The sequence below is a fragment of the Macaca nemestrina genome, chromosome 4 (genome assembly GCF_043159975.1).
Source record: "Macaca nemestrina isolate mMacNem1 chromosome 4, mMacNem.hap1, whole genome shotgun sequence".
NCBI lineage: Eukaryota > Metazoa > Chordata > Mammalia > Primates > Cercopithecidae > Macaca > Macaca nemestrina.
In genome coordinates, this window is record NC_092128.1 from 88,510,690 (window position 1) to 88,529,660 (window position 18,971).

At 37.4% G+C, this 18,971-nt stretch overlaps 1 protein-coding gene across 6 annotated transcripts in view; it reads right to left on the reverse strand.

Annotated features, from left to right (window-relative positions):
* Positions 1-18,971, reverse strand: part of LOC105475640 (sorting nexin 13) — a 469,096-nt gene that overhangs the window by 296,053 nt on the left and 154,072 nt on the right. Inside the window, exon 27 of one of the 6 annotated variants that reach the window (XM_071094914.1) lies at positions 16,749-16,881. The exons of the other annotated variants lie outside the window; for them this stretch is intronic. Coding sequence (XP_070951015.1) covers positions 16,787-16,881 — 95 coding nt within the window. The 3' untranslated portion in view covers positions 16,749-16,786. The remainder of the gene's footprint in view (positions 1-16,748; positions 16,882-18,971) is intronic. 6 annotated transcript variants of the gene reach the window in all.

The window sequence follows — 18,971 nt, forward strand, 5'->3', positions numbered from 1 at the left end:
TATTAAGAAGAAAGTTCATAGCCCTAAATGCCTACATCAAAAAATCTGAAAGAGCACCAACAGACAATCGAAGGTCACACCTAAGGAACTAGAGAAACAAAAACAAACCAAACCCAAACCCAGCAGAAGAAAGGAAATAACCAAGATCAGAGCAGAACTCAATGAAATTGAACCCCCCACAAAAAAAATACAAAAGGTAAATGAAATAAAAAGCTGGTTCTTTGAAGAAATAAATAAAATTGATAAACCATTAGCAAGATTAACCAAGACAAGACGAAAGAAAATCCAAATAACCTCACTAATAAATTAAACAGGAGATATTACAATTGACACCACTGAAATACAAAAGATCATTCAAGGCTACTATGAACACCTTTACACACATAAACTAGAAAAACCTAGAAGAGAGTGATAAATTCCTGGAAAAATACAATCCTCCTAGCTTAAATCAGGAAGAATTACATACCCTGAACAGACCAATAACAAGCAGTGAGATTGAAATGGTAATTTAAAAATTAGTAACCAAAAACAAAGTCCAGGACCAGACGGATTCACAGTAGAATTCTACCAGACATTCAAAGATTTAGTACCAATCCTTTTGACACTATTCCACAAGATAGAGAAAGAAGGAACCCTCCCTAATTCATTCTATGAAGCCAGTATCACTCTAATACAAAACCAGAAAAGGATATAACCAAAAAAGAAAACTACAGACTGATATCCTTGATGAACATAGATGTTAAAATCCTTAACAAAGTACTAGCTAACCAAATCCAACAACATATCAAAAAGATAAACCACTATAATCAAGTGGTTTGCGTAACAGGGATGCAGGGATGGTTTAATATACACAAGTCAATAAATGTGATACACCACATAAACAGAATTTTTTAAAAATCACATGATCATCTCAACAGCTGCAGAAAAAGCATTTGACAAAATCCAGCATCCCTTTATGATTAAAACTCTCAGCAAAATTGGCACAGAAGGGACGTGCCTTAATGTAATAAAAGCCATCTATGACAAACCCACAGCCAACATAATACTGAATGGGGAAATGTTGATAGTGTTCCCTCTGAGAACTGGAACAAGACAAGGATGCCCACTCTCACCACTCCTCTTCAACATAGTACTGGAAGTCCTAGCCAGAGCAATCAGACAAGAGGAAGAAAGTGCATCCAAATCAGTAAAGAGGAAGTTAAACTGTCACTGTTGACTGATGATATGATCGTTTACCCTGAAAACCTTAGGGACTCCTCTAGAATGCTCCTAGAACTGATAAAAGAATTCAGCAAAGCTTCCAAATACAAGATTAATGTACACAAATCAGTAGCTCTTCTGTACAGCAACAGCGACCAGAGAATCAAAACAACTCAACCCCTTTTACAACAGCTGCAAAAAAATAAATAAATAAATAAAATACTTAGGAATATACCTAACAAAGGAGTCGGAAGACTTACAAGGAAAACTACAAACTACTGTTGAAAGAAATCATAGATGACACAAACGAATGGAAACACAGCCCCTGCTCATGGATGGGTAGAATCAATATCGTGAAAATGACCATACTGCCAAAAGCAATCTACAAATTCAACACAATTCCTATCAGAACACCACCATCATTCTTCACAAAATTAGAAAAAACAATTCTAAAATTCATATGGAACCAAAAAAGAACCTGCACAGCCAAAGCAAGACTAAGCAAAAAGAACAAATCTGGAGGCATCACACTACCTGATTTCAAACTATACTATAAGGCCATAGTCACCAAAACAGCATGGTACTGGCATAAGAACAGGCACAAAGACCAATGGAGCAGAATAGAGAACCCAGAAATAAACCCAAATAGCCAACTGATCTTCGACAAAGCAAACAAAAACATAAAGTGGGAAAGGACACCCTTTTCAACAAATGGTGCTGGGATAATTGGCTAGCCACATGCAGGAGAATGAAACTGGATCCTCATCTCTCACCTTATACAAAAATCAACTCAAGATGGATTAAGGGCTTAAACCTAAGACTTGAAACTATTAAAATTCTAGAATACAACATTGGAAAAAGCCCTATTAGACATTCGCTTAGGCAAGGATTTCATGACCAACAACCCAAAAGCAAATGCAATAAAAACAAAGATAAATAGCTGGGACATAATTAAAGAGCTTTTGCATGGCAAAAGGAACACTCAGCAGAGTAAACAGGCAATCCACAGAGTGGGGGAAAATCTTCAAGATCTATACATCTGACAAAAGACTAATACCCAGAATCTACAATGAACTCAAACAAATCAGTAAGAAAAAAACAAAAGATCCCATCAAAAAGTGGGCTAAGGACATGAATAGACAATTCTCAAAAGAAGATATACAAATGGCCAAATAACATAAGAAAAAATGCTCAGCATCACTAATGATCAGGGAAATGCCAACCAAAACAACTATGCGATACCACCTTACTCCTGCAAGAATGTCCATAATCAAAAAATCAAAAAACAGTAGATGTTGGTGTGGATACAGTGAACAGGGAACACTTCTACATTGCTGGTGGGAATGTAAACTAGTACAGCCACTAAGAAAACAATGTGGAGAGTCCTTAAATAACTAAAAGTAGAACTACCATTTGATCCAGCAATCCCACTACTGGGGGAAAAGAAGTCATTATTCAAAAAAGATACTTGCACGTGCATGTTTAAAGCAGCACAGTTTACAACTGCAAAATCGTGTAACCAATCCAAATGCCCATCAACCAATGAATGGATAAAAAAACTGGCATATATATGTGTGTGTGTGTGTGTATATATGTATAATTGAATACTACACAGCCATAAAAAGGAATGAATTAACAACATTTGCAGTGACCTAGATGAGATTGGAGACTTTTTTTTTTTCTAGACAGAGTTTCACTCTTGTTGCCCAGAGGAGTGCAATGACGTGGTCTCGGCTCACTACAACCTCCACCTCTCGGGTTCAAGTGATTCTCCTGCCTCAGCCTCCCAAGTAGCTGGGATTGCAGGTGCCCACCACCATGCCTGGTCAATTTTTGTATTTTTAGTAGTGGTGGGGTTTCATCATGTTGACCAGGCTGGTCTAGAACTCCTGACCTCAGGTGATCTGCCCACTTTGGTCTCCCGAAGTGCTGGGATTACAGGCATGAGCCACCGTGCCCGGCCTTGGAGACTATTATTCTAAGTGATGTAACTCAGGGATGGAAACCAAACATCATATGTTCTCACTGATATGTGGGAGCTAAGCTATGAGGATGCAAATGCATAAGAATGATGGACTTTGGGGCCTTGGGGGAATGGTGGGAGGGGGGCGGGGATAAAAGACTACAAATACGGTGCAGTGTATACTGCTCATAAATCACCACTAAAGAACTGACTCATGTAGCCAAATACTACCTGTACTCCAATAACTTATGGAAAAATAAAATTAAAATAAAATTTAAAAATGATAATAAAAGTTTGACATATTTAAGGAATTACCAAAAGGTGAAACAGAGACACAAAGTGAGTATATTTCATTGGAAGATGCCAATGATTAAGATTTGCTTGATACAGGATTGCCAAAAACTTTGTGAAAAAGTGCAATAAAATGAGGTATGTCTGTATATTCATAAAATTATGCAACCATCCCCACTATTTAATTCTAGAATGTTTTCATCACCCCAGAAAGGAACTACATATCCATTAGCAGTCACTCCCCAGCTCTCTTTCTTCCCACAGCCCCTGGTAAACACTATTTAGTGTTTCCATGGAATTTCCCTGTTGGGTCATTTCATATAAATGAAATTATACATGATGTGGCCTTTTGTGACTAGTTTCTTTCACTTAGCATAGTATTTTCAAGTTTTATTTATATTGTAGACTGTATTAAAAGTTTTTCCTTGTTACACCCAAATAATATTCCACTGTATGAATACATTGTATTTATACATCCATTGATGGATATTTGTGTTGTCTCCATCTTTAGGTTATTATTAATAGTCCTGCTATGAACATTCATGTACAAGAATTTCTGTGGATATATGTTTTCATTTCCCTTGGGTATAAACCTAGGCATGACTGCTGGGTATTATGGTAACTCGATGTTAAACATTTTGAAGAGCTGCCACTCTGTTTTTCAAAGTGGCCGCATCATTTTACATTCCCATCAGTTTTATATTTCTCCATGTCTTTGTTGTTATCTTTTTTATTAATGCCATTCTAGTGAATACGAGGTATTAACTTATTGTGGCTTTGGTTTTTATTTACCTAGTGAATAATGACGTTGAGCTTCTTTTTCACGTGCTACTATTTGTAAATCTTATTTGGAGGAATGTCTATTCAGATCCTTTGTCCATCTTTTAATTAAGTAGTTTGTCTTTTTATTATTGGGTTGTAAGAGTTCTTTATATATTCTGGCTACAAGTCTCTTATTGGATATATAATCTACAAATATTTTCTCCCTGTGGATTGTTTTTTCAGTTTCTTGACAGTGCTCTTTGAAACACAAAATTTTCAATTTTGATTAAGTCTAATGTATCTATTTTTTTCTTTGGTTCTTTGTGTTTTTGGTGTCACATATAAGAAACTATTGCCTAATCAAAGTTTATTAAGATTTACTCCTATGTTTTATAGCAGGGGACCCCAACCCCTGGGCCATCAATGGTACTAGTCTGTGGCCTGTTAGGAACCAGGCTGTACAGCAGGAAGTGAGCGGTGGGTGAGCAAGTATTACCGCCTGAGCTCTGCTTTCTGATTGTTTGTTTTGTTTTTTGAGACAAAGTCTCACTGTGTTGCCCAGGCTGGACTGTAGTGGTGCGATCTTGGCTCACTGCAACCTCTACCTCCCAGGTTCAAGTGATTCTCATGCCTTAGCCTCCCAAGTAGCTGGGATTACAGGCACACGCCATCACACTGGGCTAATTTTCATATTTTTAGTAGAGACAGGGTTTCACCATATTGGTCAGGCTGGTCTCAAACTCCTGGCCTCAGGTGATCCGCCCACCTCAGCCTCCCAAAGTGCTGGGATTACAGGCGTGAGCCACCGCACCTGGCCTTGCTGTCAGATTAGCAGTGGCATTAGATTCTCATAGAAGCACGAACCCTGCTGTGAACTGTGCATGTGAGGGATCTAGGTTGTGCTCCTTATGAGAATCTGACTAACGCCCAATGATCAGAGGTGGAACAGTTTCATCCCGGAACCATGCCACTAGCAGCCATTCGTGGAAAAGTTGTCTTCCACGTAACCAGTCACTGGTACCAAAAAGGCTGGGGACCACAGTCTTACGAAATTTTGGTGAAGATTAACTGGGATAATGTATGTAAATTCTGGGCATGTAACTATCAGTGGGAAGTAATATCTGATATTGTCACTCAGACAATTCCTCCAGGCTTCCACCTCATCTAATTTCTTCCACCTTCATCTAATTTATCTGGTATCCACCTCTACCACACCCTCTGGATTTGCCTCTTGGTTGGACTGGCTCTGGCTTTGATTTCAGACTCTTCAGTTTCAAGCAAGTGATGCTGACAGTTGCTTAGCTCAACTGACTGTCCAGGAGGGGGCATCAGACAACAAGAAGAGAAGTCCCTAGAAAAGACAGCTTTAATCAAATAATACTGCCATTCATTGAAAACCTGCTACGTGGCTTCCTCTTTATGGGCATTATCTCTATTCTCTAGAATAACTGTGGGCATTGAGTACAGTATTACTACCATGATATAAAATGGGAAACTGATTTTCTAAGTTTAGTAACTTTCCTAACATTTTCCAGTTTAGTAATTGATGAGGTGGGATTTGACTGACTATAAAGCTTCTACTATTTCTTTTATACCACCAATCTCCATCTTACAGGGCTACAAAAAATCCTGAAGCAAGCATCGGAACTGGCCTCTATCTTTAGTAATTCTAAATAACATTAAAATGTGTTTAGAGCATTAAAATGTGTTTAACAAAATGTGTTAAGAGAATATGTCCTGGACTTACGGGACAAACTAGAAATCAAGCTTCCAGACCTCAGGACCTACAATATAAATTAGAATGCAAAACACAAACAAGCAACATACCCAGAAGGTAGTTATGAAGTAATAATGACTTGATAAAGTTAACATCATACATTCTGATACTTCATTGAAATTTTCTCCTCTGGGCTGGTCTGTGATGTTTTTAAACATCTAAACTATGGCTTAACTTCCATGAAGCTTGAACCTGACCAATTTCTTTAAGGCACTGTAGTTACAACTTGAGTATCATTCACCCAGGGGACAGTTAGTATTATTTTCTCAAAATGTTGTCTGGGTCTATCTGCAGCAGAATCCCCTGCTATGCTTATTAAAATGCACACTTCAAAGCCACTCCTTTCATTTACTGATGTCTACGCTGGTGCCTGACATGCTGTATTTTTAAGCAGCTGTTCATTAACAGCAAGAAACAGTTATTGCCTCACCACTGGACTTCCCTTTTTGCCATTAAGAAACAGAATCTCCCCTTTAAGTTCTGCCTCTCTTACCATGAGTCCTAAACATTATAAAAGCAAGAGTTTATAAAGTTAGTCAAATTTCTATCATTTGGCACATAGTGATAATAACAGCTAACACTTTCAGAGGACTTATTGTGCTCCAGGTACTAATCTAAGTCCTTTACCTATGTATTAGCACACTAAATCCTCACAACTGTCTCCTGTTGTTGATTCTATTAACTTTAAATCTGTTATACAAATGAGGAAACAGACAGGTTAAGACTTGCCCAAGGTCAAGTAGCTTGAAATTGACAGAGTCAAAACTCGAACCCACAGGCAACCTGATTTCAGAGTCTAAGCTTTTGAATATTATAATTATTCTCTTTGAAAAATGATTTAATGGCAAAAGATTTGAAAAAACAAACTGATATATTCATCACTAGGGGAATGGTAAAGAAATTATGATTCCTCCAACGAAATGCAGCTGTGAAAAAGTAAGAGCTGAAAGGCAAGGTACAGAATGTGTATAACATGCTGACTTTGTTTAAAATAAATCTTTTTTCAAATTGAATTTTGGATCTGTATTAGAAGTTTAGTTTTTGTTATACGAGGTAAAAAATTTTCCCAATTTGTCATTTAACTTTTTATGTACTTATGGTATAATTTGCTATGCAAAAGTTATCTTTAATTTTATGTACTTTCATTATTTATTTCATGGTTTTTGGATTTTGAGTCATCATTAGAAAGAACTCCTCCACTTCAAGGATACAAAGTAATTATCCTAATATTTTCTTCTGGTGCTTTCAGGATTTCTTTCTAAACATGTGATTTTTCATGTATGTTAAGTTTACTGTGATATACAGGTATGAACAAGCTCATTATTTGTCGCAACACCCAGTATTAAGTTGCCCTCTTTGCCCCACTAATTTCAGTTGTCCTTTTTATCATGAAGTGAATTTTCTTATGTATTTTGGATTATTTCTGGACTTATTTTGTCCCTTTGAGGACCACGTTTTTAGTTTATGAGGCAGCCAGAAGCATTTATTTTTGTACTCAAGTATTATTTTAGTCCTGGAGATAAATTTATGGCCTGTTTAATGTACCATGTTATTGCTGACATCCCTTATCATCCTAGGGAAGTTACAGAAATAATGAACAGTAGTTTTACAGCGATGGCTTCAGCAGAAAACAGATCTACGGAAGCACTGTCCCTGAGGATAGCGCATTGAACCCCTCACCTGCTGAGATTTTCAAATTCGTATCATTCTGTCTGCTCAACTCTGCAAGTACCTTTCATCTTCCTTTGGGAAGCAGCAGGAATGAGGATTAAGGTTAAATTCCCATTGTCTGTGGTCCAAAGAGAAAGCATACTACCACTGTCTGTTCATATTATTGCCATTGTGTTAAAGTGCAGAACTAAAAGCAAACTTTCCAATTCTTCATACTCCTAGCTTGGTGGGTGTGTCTGCTGAAGGCACCCAGGATCTGCCTATATTCCCCAGAAAGCACATCAAAATAGCAGCTTGACTCTCCTGAGAATGGAGACTCCCTATCAGACTCACAGTCTCAAGTTACCAGCTCATAGTGGATAAGGCGGTGTGAGAGCTAGTCACAGTCTGAATATGATTTGGCCAGTGCTCTTGGCTCAATCCCTGCTCCATGTTAAGCTGCAATAACCACAGGTGGAATGCGTGTTTGTGCCCTCCAGGTCTGAACAGCTGGAAGAAGCTCCGCCCCCACCCCCACCCCCCAACACAAATTAAATTAGGAGGTGTAAAATGCTGGGGGAAGAAAAACAAACCAAGATGACAAAAACAGGTGCCAAAAGGCATTTGTTCACAATCCCATCACAGTTTCATTTTTTTTGTGTATGATTAGCAGCTCAGCTGCCTTAGGGCACATTTCATACTTCTTTGATCTTTTAATGTCTTGAAAAGAAAAAGAAACAGCATCTACTGATGAAAGATATTCCAAGAGAATAGCAGGCTCTGTTCTCCAACAATCTCAAAACCTTAACTATCCTGCTCTGTGGACAGATTTAAAGACTGTGTCTTTTAGAAACCAATCTCTTCAAGAACTAGCTGAACAGTAGAAAACAACTGTCCGTTTATTGTTATTTTCCAATTTATTGTCAGAGGATTATCTGTTAATGAGCCTTAGCTTATTTGAAAGACTTAAGGAAGCTAGAAACTTTCACCACAATAGCACTGATTAGTTTGTCATAGTCTGAAGTAACTCTCTCGTACCTGATGATTCATAAATTCTAAATAGGAGACCAAAGGGGCAGCAGTTGTAAAGAGAACAGCCACACAGCCCCATTGCACAATAAGCTTTGTCAGCACAGCCTATAGATAAACACTGGGTTGCAATATAGCCACTAATGACTGGTTCTCTCCCTTGTTCATCCACCCTTGGGGACCTACAGGTGCCTTAAATTCTCCCTAAATTGTTCTAGAAGACCTTCTGTGTTCCTTAGCCTGGTCTTCTTGACTACCCCCCTCCTTTTTTTTTTTTTTTAACTCTCATCTGCTAAGTTTTGTGCCGATTAATACCTGTAAAGGTACCACCATGACTGTTAAAGCCCTCACTGTCACATTTCTGTGCCCAGATTGTAAAGCCATAAGTTCCATGCCAAGTTCCTGACATCTTGTGCTCTCAATGTCCTAGATTTATTCATTTTCGACCTTATCTTTCGTTATACCCTTTACCTTCAGACACACAGCAGAAACAGGATTTGAGGACCATCTAAATGAGTGATAGACATCCCCTTCCTGACCTACTATTGTTGAATGCTCTTCCAACACAGTGCATGCCATTCCAAGTTTCTCAGTCCCTCCTGCCAATGGTGCCTGGCCAGCCTGTGGCATCAGTCCTCTAGACTTGTCTTAGTCTTGGGACAAACTTCTGTAGGTCTTCCTTCTAGTAAAACATTGAGATAGAAAAACTTTGAAACTGTTATTTCTTCTTGAAATTAGCATTCTGAATGTATCATCCTTAAAGTTTCATCTCTGATAAATATTACAAGTCATCTGGATTTCTTTCCAAGTCATTGGAGAGGAGCAAGAATTGATAAGACAAAGAAAATGAATTCATGCTTGTCACTTTATAGAAACAGACCCACTAATTGATATGAAGCATTAATAATGCCTTACATGTCCTATGTCCAGTTTCCAAGGAGTCATCCCCTTAAGTGTTATGTACTCAGAGCTCCCACATTCATGAATCAGTCAACCACATATGCTCGTATCTCATGAGCCACTGGTTTTACTGTCCTAACCATTTGCTCCCATTGTGATTCACAGTCCAGTCTCTTTGCTTGCAAACTTGGCTTTCCACCCAGTGGCTCTCTTCTCTCACTATTTGGAGGCAGAATTACATAGTGATTAAGAGCAACTTGGAATTCTGGTGCCAAGTCTCGACTGTGTGACTGTGCACAGATGATGTACCCTGCCCCTGTAACTAAGTCTCTCCAGCTATAGAATGGAGATAATAATAATAATAATACTTAAATCTTTGGGGGTTTTAAAAGGATTTAAAGCACTTCAAATGTCAAGCACTCATTAATTGTTAGCTAGGATTGCTATTATTCAGGGAAAGGCATGTCATCCATCAATAAAGAACAGCCTCATGAATCAAACTCTGAAGGGCCACTCTGAAGTAGAGGGTTAGAAGATAGAATGTAAAAGTGCCTAATTATTTTTTATAAGTTGTAAGCTGACTCGTGGTAAGCTTATCTCCATGACTGCAGCCCAACAGAAATAAATTAAGTAACTCTGTAAATGGAAGGCTGTATCAATGCACTTCACAGCACCAAGACCAAAGGATGGGCTCTAAGTACCAGCTGGCAGATGAACTAAAGAAACAGAAACTATTTTTTTTTTAATGCTAATTTGATGCTGTTTTATTTATATAAGAAAATCCTCAATGTAATTTGCAAGCTCAGCAATAATTCAAGAAATACAAATAGCTCTGCAAAAAAATGTGTGGACATCATTTATAAAGTTTAACTTCTAATGAGTGAAAAGTTTCCTAAGAAAAACAAATGACTTAGGCTAAAAGGAAAATAACTCCTAAAGCAACACATCCAAGGAGAAGAGCCAGGATCCAGAATCTCGCTGGGTCCCACGTCTGCCAGAGCTCTGCTTGTCAATGGTTCCCAGGTGCCTAAGATGTGTTCTGTTCTCCAGACACCCGGCACACCAAAGCTGTTCTGCTGAACTGAGAATTCATTATGATTTCATTTCTGGGCTACAATCTTGGCTACATGGAGTCAGTGCCCCGTGACTCCAAGGTTTTGCAGTGATTTGGGGAAAGCCCCTCTTTGAGACACTGCCCTCTGTGTTATTATTCCTTACTCGTCACTGGAGCAAGGTTATTTGACCAAGTTTTTATTCCAGACTCCCTTTCACTTCCCTTAGGACACATTGTCTTCCAGAAGGTTCATAGGGCCTCTCCATAAGTCAACTATATGTACGCAAAAGCATCTGAATCCTAGAATGGGCACAGCTGAGGCTCAAGCTAGCCCCTGCCCTGGAATGATTTTATCAGTGAATAGGGTCACTTAGCCAGTGAGTTACAGAGATAGTATTTTAGTCAGGAGACTCTTATTCTAATGCCCCTTTTCTTTTTATTTCCCTCACTGCACGTTTACTCACTCTGTGAAAGAGCTCAGGTCAGTTACAAGTAGAAGTAGCCAGGAAGGGACAGGGTCTCACCACAACTAATAAAGGAGTATCTTTCCAACAATTAGTCTTCAGCAGAGGGAATAAGTGAATTCCTTAAAAGCTGTTTTCTATGCACCAAATTCAGACAAGTGGAGTTTTGGTGGGATGTACTTCTGTTGTAATAGGAACCAAGACCTGGTGTCTAATCGTCAGGATATTATTAATTGCATGATTGTAAGTATCATTTAAACAGACTCCTCAGAGGGAACTCATAATTCTATTGCAAATGTTTCCTACGTAAAATGGAAATAACTATCGCTTACTCATATATGTATACTCAGAACTTCTGAATGGTATTTCTGGGTTTTAAGACATGCATTTGAAAATTATCTTGATTTCCTTCACCCAAAGGATGATTTTGCTTTTCCTGTTGCCCTTGTAACATCTATTGGACAGGAGTCTGCCACACTTGGGCTGCTGGCCATGACTATGACATCTCTCCATTAGAAATCTCCTTGCTTGTGATGTTCTAGGAGAGAATCAGTGGCAGGCATCCATATTCCATACCATAAAGCACTGCCATGGCTGATGGAACAAAGAATGGCTCCTGATCCAAAGATGACTTCTGAGGTGCTCCATACTGAAATCTCCACCCAACAGAAATGCCCTAAACTGGATGTTGACTGGGTAAATCAATCAAATCCTCTCTCCTGGATTGAGCACAAAGAGAAAAAGTAATGAAAAAAATTCCAGAAATGTAGGACACCACTAAGAGAATATCTGGGTAACAGAGTCCCAGAAAAAGTAAAGGAACCAAAAACAAGAAATAGGTAAAGATAATTTTCCAAAAATAATAAAAGACACAATACTGTAGACCCAAGAAACACAACTGTGAGAAAGATGAAAATACACATGTGCACAGGAGCATGTGCTTACAGACACACACACTCCCCTAGACACATCATAGTCAACCTATAGTAAAACAAGGATTATTGAAGGCACCTAAAAAATTAGAATAGAAGAAAAAAAGGTGCAATACATACAAAAAAAGAGAAAAGAATTACAGCAGACTTCTCTAACAAAACCAAGCAAGGCAAGCAATGGAGTGATAATTTTAAAAAATCATTGACTATTTTTAAGTACAGTTTTAGATTTACAGAATAATTGAGAGATAGTACAGAGTTCCATATATCTAAACCATCCCCCTCCTCATTCCCCATCCTCAGTTTTTCCTATAATTAAAATCTTGCATCAATGTGATACATTTGTTATAACTGCTTAAGATAATTAATGTAATTATAATAATTACATAATATAATGATTGCATTATTAGTAACTATAGTCCATCGTCTACACTAAGGTTTATTCTTTGTATTGTACAGTTCTGTGGGTTTTGACACAAGCCCTAATGACATGTATCCACCATTTTGATTTCATTCAGAATAGTTTTCCCCCATCCCTCCCTTCTCTCTTCCCAAGTCCCTGCAACCACTGACCTTTTTACAGTTATGGAGTGGCATATACCAAGTACTGAAAAAAAGTATAGTCAACACAGAATTCTATGCACAGTGAAAATATTGTTCAAAAATGAAGGTGAAATAAAAACTTATGGGCAACAAAAACTGAGAGAAGTCAAAGGCAGCAGACATGTCCAACACTGAATGTTAAATTAAAAATTTTCTGGCAGGAGTATTATTACCAGATAGAAACTTGGATCTGCACAAAGAAATAAAAAGCATTGGAAATGGTAAAAATAAATGTAAATATAAAAGGTACTTTTCTTGTTTTTAATCACTTTTAAGAGATGCTTGACTAACATAAAATAAATAAGCTTATTATAGGGCTTATAGAAATACACCATTATAAGACTCTTCAGCTATAAATAAAGCTGTGTAATATTATTTTAAGGCAGCTGTGGTGAATTAAAGTTGTATATTTCAGATCTTAGAGAAACCACTCATTTTAAAAAGAAAGTAAAACTAATAATAACCCACTAGAGAAGATAAAATGGAATCATAAAAAATATTCAATACAAAAAAGATTAAAACGGGATAAAGAATAAATGGGACAAATGTAAAGCAGTTACAGCAAGACAAATTTAAATTCGACCATATCAATAATTAAAAACAAATGGTTTAACTACATTTAACACATTAAAATGACCACATTTAATATATTACATTAATATAAAGTAAAAGGCAGAGATTTTTTTAAAACAAAAAAAGCAGCCGACTCTGTCTTGTCAACAAAAATACCTGTTAAAACAAGAGTCAACACACTACAACCCACTGGCTAACTCTAGCCGCACATATTTTTTTTAAGACCTTAAAGCAAAGAATGGTTTTACATATGTGACCCATAGTGTCTAAAATATTAGCTATCTACCATTTACGGAAAACGTTCGCCAACCCTGTCTCTCAACAATAAAGACACAAAGAGCTTAAAAGAAAAAGAATGAAAACGATACACTATTCAAACACTAAAGAAAGCTGGAGTGGCTTTACAAATATCGGATGAAGCAGACTTCAAAACAAAGAATATTACCAGGGATAAAGAAGAACAGTAAGCAATGATAAATTGGTCAATTCATCATATAGACATAAATATCTTATATATGTATACACCTAAGAAAAAGCTTCAAAAACATGACGCAAAATCTGACAGAAATAAAAGGAAACATAGATAGAATTATAATTTTAGTGGGAGACATCAGTATTCATCTTTCAGTAATTGAAAGACCAAAAAAAAAAAAAAAAAGTTGGTAAGGATATTAGTCTTAAATAGCACAATCAACCAGCTTGATGTAACCAACAATCACTGAACACGCTACCCAATAACAAGCAAAATATATATTCTTTTGACAAGACAGATCATATTCTAGGCTACAAAACAAACTTCAACACATTTAAAAGAAATCACATTAAGTGTGTTCTCCAACTAAAAAGGAATTAAACTACATATCAATAGAAAAATATGAAAAAAAATCAAAATATTTAGAAATTAAACAACACATTTCTAACCCATAGGACAAAGAAGAAATCAAATAGAAAAAGAATAACTTCTGAATTAAACTCTACTGAGCTTTACTGTCCAGAGTTCTTATTGGGGATTCATTACACAGGCACAACTGATTAGCCAGGTGACTGAATCCAATCTCAACTCTTTCTCCCCTCCTTAGAGGTCAGCTGGCTCAAAATCCCAAACTCTAATCACAGGTTAAATTTTCTGGGGACCAGCCTCCATCCTGAGTCATCTCATCTTGTTACCATAAACTTGGGTAATCCAAGGGGCTCATGAATCAAACACATTCCTATTATGAGGGAAATTCCAAGGATTTACAGTCTCCCAACAATGAAAGAAAAAGCCCAAATTCTTTATTATGCAACAATGTTTATAGAAGCTTTATTAATAATCACCCAAACCTTGAAATAATCCAACTGTCCTTAAACTGGTGAATGGATAAAATTGTGGTAGATCCATACAATGAAATATTATTAACAATAAAAGAAACTATTGATACATACAATAACATAGATGAATTTAAGCATATGACCATTTTTTACACAGACATTGTAAATGGAATAACTATCAATACAGCATCATCTTATGAACTGTAGCATCAGAGAAACAAATGCTTTTTTATAAAGCCGTAATTTAGTTCAGTGTTTCACAGCCTTAGTGCTCTTGACATTTTGGACCATATAGTTCTTTACTGTGGGGAGCTACAGGATATTTAGCCTCATCCCTGGCCTCCATCCACAAAGTCACCAGTTGCAACGTCCCAGTTGTGACCATCAAAAATGTCTCCAAATATTATCAAATGTTCCATGACTGGTGAAATTACCCCCAGTTGAAAACTACTAATTTAGCTAAACGCTTTTTTTTATATCTTCATAATCTTAAATGTTTTGTGGAAACAAAAATCTTACCTGACCTATTAAATCAGTGCATAAAATTTATGGCATTCAAATTACGCTTTCCATAGAAAAACATATCAAAATTTTACATACATTACAAACTTTAGAGTAATATTATTTTTCACATCAAGGCAAAGATATACAGTTGACTTAAATAAAAATTAACTTGTCTAAATTGTCCAAGTATTCACTTTGTTTAGTATTATTACCTGATGTTTTCCCACCATTTACATAATAAATAATAAAAACCTCATGTTTTTTAGAGCTGAGTAATTTTTGGTGATACATACTTGTACATATTTATGGAACATACGTGATACTTTACATGCATAGATTCTGTAATATCAAGTCGGTATTTGGACATCCAACACCACAAGTATTTATCATTTCTATGTGCTGAGAACATTTCAAGTCCTTACATCTACCTATTGTGAAATGTACAACACACTGTTGTTAAGCATAGTTACCCTACTCTACTACAGATTATAACTTATTCATTCTAAATGTATGTTTTTGCCCATTAACCAACCTTTCTTCATTGTCTGCCCCCAACACCCTCCCCACTGACATTCTTCCTAGCCTTTTATAACAATCATTCTACTTTTTACCTCCACGAAACCAACTTTTTTAGCTCCTACATATGAGTTGGGGGGCATATAATAGCTTTCTGTGGCTGGTTTATTTCACTTAATGACCTCCAGTTCCATCCATGTTGCTCCAAATTATGTGATTTCATTCTTTTTTATGGCCAAATAGTATTTCATTGTGTAAATATACTACATTTTCTTTATCTATTCATCCATTGGTGGACACTTAGGCTGATTCCTTATCTTTGCTATTGTAAAAAGTGCTGTATAAACATGGCGGTACACGCATCCCTTGGATATATTGATTTCCTTTCCTTTGAATAAGTACCCAGTAGTGGAACTGCTGGATCATATGGTAGTTTTATTAGTTTTTTGAGAAATTTCCACACTTTTTCCATAATGGCTATACTAATTTAGATTTCCATCAACAGTGTATGAGAGTTCACTTTTCTCTGTATTCTTCCCAGAATCTGTTATTTTCTGTCTTTTCAGTAACGGTCATTCTAACTAAGGTAAGATGACATCCCATGGTTTTGATTTGCATTTCCCTGATTAGTGATAATAAGCACTTTTTCATACACCTGTTGGTGATTTGTATGCTTTCTTCTGAAAAATGTCTATTTAGATCCTTTGCCCACTTCTTAACAGGATTAAAAACCTCTTATTTAAAAATACTGACAGTCTTAGGTTGTTTCCTGTTATTTGATAACATATGCATACATTTGTTTCTTGTAATCTAGCAATCAAGGCCATTAAATCATCACTAACTTCTTCTACCCACCTCAACTATTTGAAATTCCTTAAAGAGCCAACAAACTTACCCATTGACTTTTTTTTTTTTTCACTTTCTCTCTGAAAATTATTTGGTTCTTACACAAGTCTTACTTTGTCTGTTTATGCCAATCGAAACAGGAGCTTGTGTTAAGCTGTTCTCGCATTGCTACAAATGAATATCTGAGACAGAGTAATTTATATAGACAAAAGGTTTAACTGGCTCATGGATCTGTGGGCTATTCAAGCCAGCATCTGCTCAGCTTCTGGGGAGGTCTCAGGGGACTTTTACTCATGGCAGAAGGTGAAGCAGGAGCAGGATTGTCACACAGTGAAAGCAGGAGCAAGAGAGAGGAGGGGGAGGTACCACATACCTTTTAAGCAACCAGGTCTCACATGAACTTATTCATCATCAAGGGGATAGTGCCGTGCCATGCCGTGCCATGCCATTCATGAAGGATACGCCTCCATGATCCAAACATCTTCCACCACGCCCCACCTCCAACACTGGGGTAACATGAGATTTGGAGGGGACATAGAGCTCCATTAAATTTAAGACATTAAAATCTAATTTAGTACTTATCTCTGGAGAGAAGCAAAGGCATGCAAGTTTATCAACAAACGTATTTAGAAAATATTGTATAACTCATGATAAAATACTTTTATCTAACATTTGGGTACTCTGGAGGAGTTTAGTGCCAAATTTCTTTCCATTTCAGTATTTATGTATGTATGTTTTGTTTTTAAACACAAAACTTTTTCAGACCATCTGATTTGTGTTTGATTCATTTTCTTTTATGGGACATTTTTTCTTTTTTTAAAGAAACGATAAAGAAAACTCCAAGCTACTCAACACCCTTTAGGTTGCTTAGGAGGTCACGAATCTCCAGAAAAACCAGAAGTAATTTCCCCATTCAGTCTGCTGTCTCATTCCATTACACTTACATACTCATTAATATAATTTTTTTAGAGGAAAATTCTTAAATCTGAAGTCTTTACAACTATGTAAAACTAATTTCAAATTTTTTACTTAAATCCCTGCATCACTCCCTCACATTTGATGGTTAATCTGTATTTTTAAATCAGATATCACCAGTAGTGCATAGAAGTGATAAATTTTTATGTCTAATTAATATCCATAATTTCCAGAAGTTGAGAGACCATAAAGTGGGTAAATGCCAGCTGCAAATACAAGAACTGTTACAAGTATAAACATCTGTAAAAAGCTTTTACAAGGAGAAGTCTTTTTTTTTCATTTACACACACACACTTTACAAGAAGTCTTTTATTTACACACACACACACACAGAACTAGCAGCCTAAATTTAATAACTTCATCCTTCTTAATCAAAAATAAAGAATGAAACTCACCAACTTATTGGAGGAGAGAGATCAGAGACACAAAGGATAGCTGAAAGATGGCTTGCTTTCCAGCAAGCATGAAAACTATTTTCTTGAATACTTTTAAAGCTCATAGTACTGTGTAAACAAGACAAGGAACATGCCCAAGAAAGGGAGTTCTCTGGGCTTCTCAGTACAGGGGACCTTAACCTAATGGGCTAGAAAAAGAGAAAGGGAGGTTGAATTCCTTCCTTACAGCCAGACCCTGCAACACAGGTTCCAAGGGTCTAAGCGCCCCCTGCCCTGGCTGATGCTCCCCGACTCCACCTCAACAGGACCCTAAGCCCACCGCACAGTTGAGCTGGACCAAGCTGAGGAGTTGCTGGAGCAGCAGCTGGAGCTGAACCAGGCCCTGCTGTAAGGGCAGGAGGGGGTCAGGGCTGAAGCTCTGGTGCTCAAGGTCCAGAAGCTGAAGAAAGAGATAAAGAGGCACAGATAGAGTCTGGGAGGAGACACCAAAGCTTCCCACCAGTGCCCACAGCACGCTCTATCCCTGGAAATACTGGGAACCAACCCCCAGGAGCCCCGGGATCAGAAACATCTGTCTCTTTCAGGCCAGATAAAGCAGAAGAGACCCCCACACAGGGCCAGCAATTGGTAGGTAGTAGGGGAGCCAGGACTCTGCAGTCTTAGTCCCATTGCCCCTGACCTCGCAGCAGGGCACCCAGGCCTTACAGTTTACCCTGGACCATGCCATAAAATAACCTCACCCCAAATACAATAAAACAAGAGAGCACCCACACATTGAAAAATAATAATAAAATAAATAAGACAAGGAACATGAAGGATTCTGCCACTGGCAGAAGAAACTGATCTAGGCTGCAACATGAACCACGTAATCATACAGGAGAGACAAGATATTGGCCTGACCAAGATGCCAGCTGATATCAAGAGTCTTGAAGACATGAAGACAATCAAGAAAGATAAATAGCTGCTTGGCAGAAAATTAGGTCAGACCACAGAAGTCAGCTCCCTAACACTGTTTCCACCAATTGAGAAATAAAGTAGCTATGCACTAATCAAACTCAAAACAAGACTTGACCGAGACCCAGAAAAAGAGCCATGAGGAGGGGAAAGTAGAAAACAGTCAGCAAGTGTAAAGCCTCTAACTGTTGAATGAGGTCCATCCCTGGAGGCTAGGTGAGCCTGGATGTAAACAGCCAATGAGGCAAAACTGGCTCAAGAGGTAAGTCACC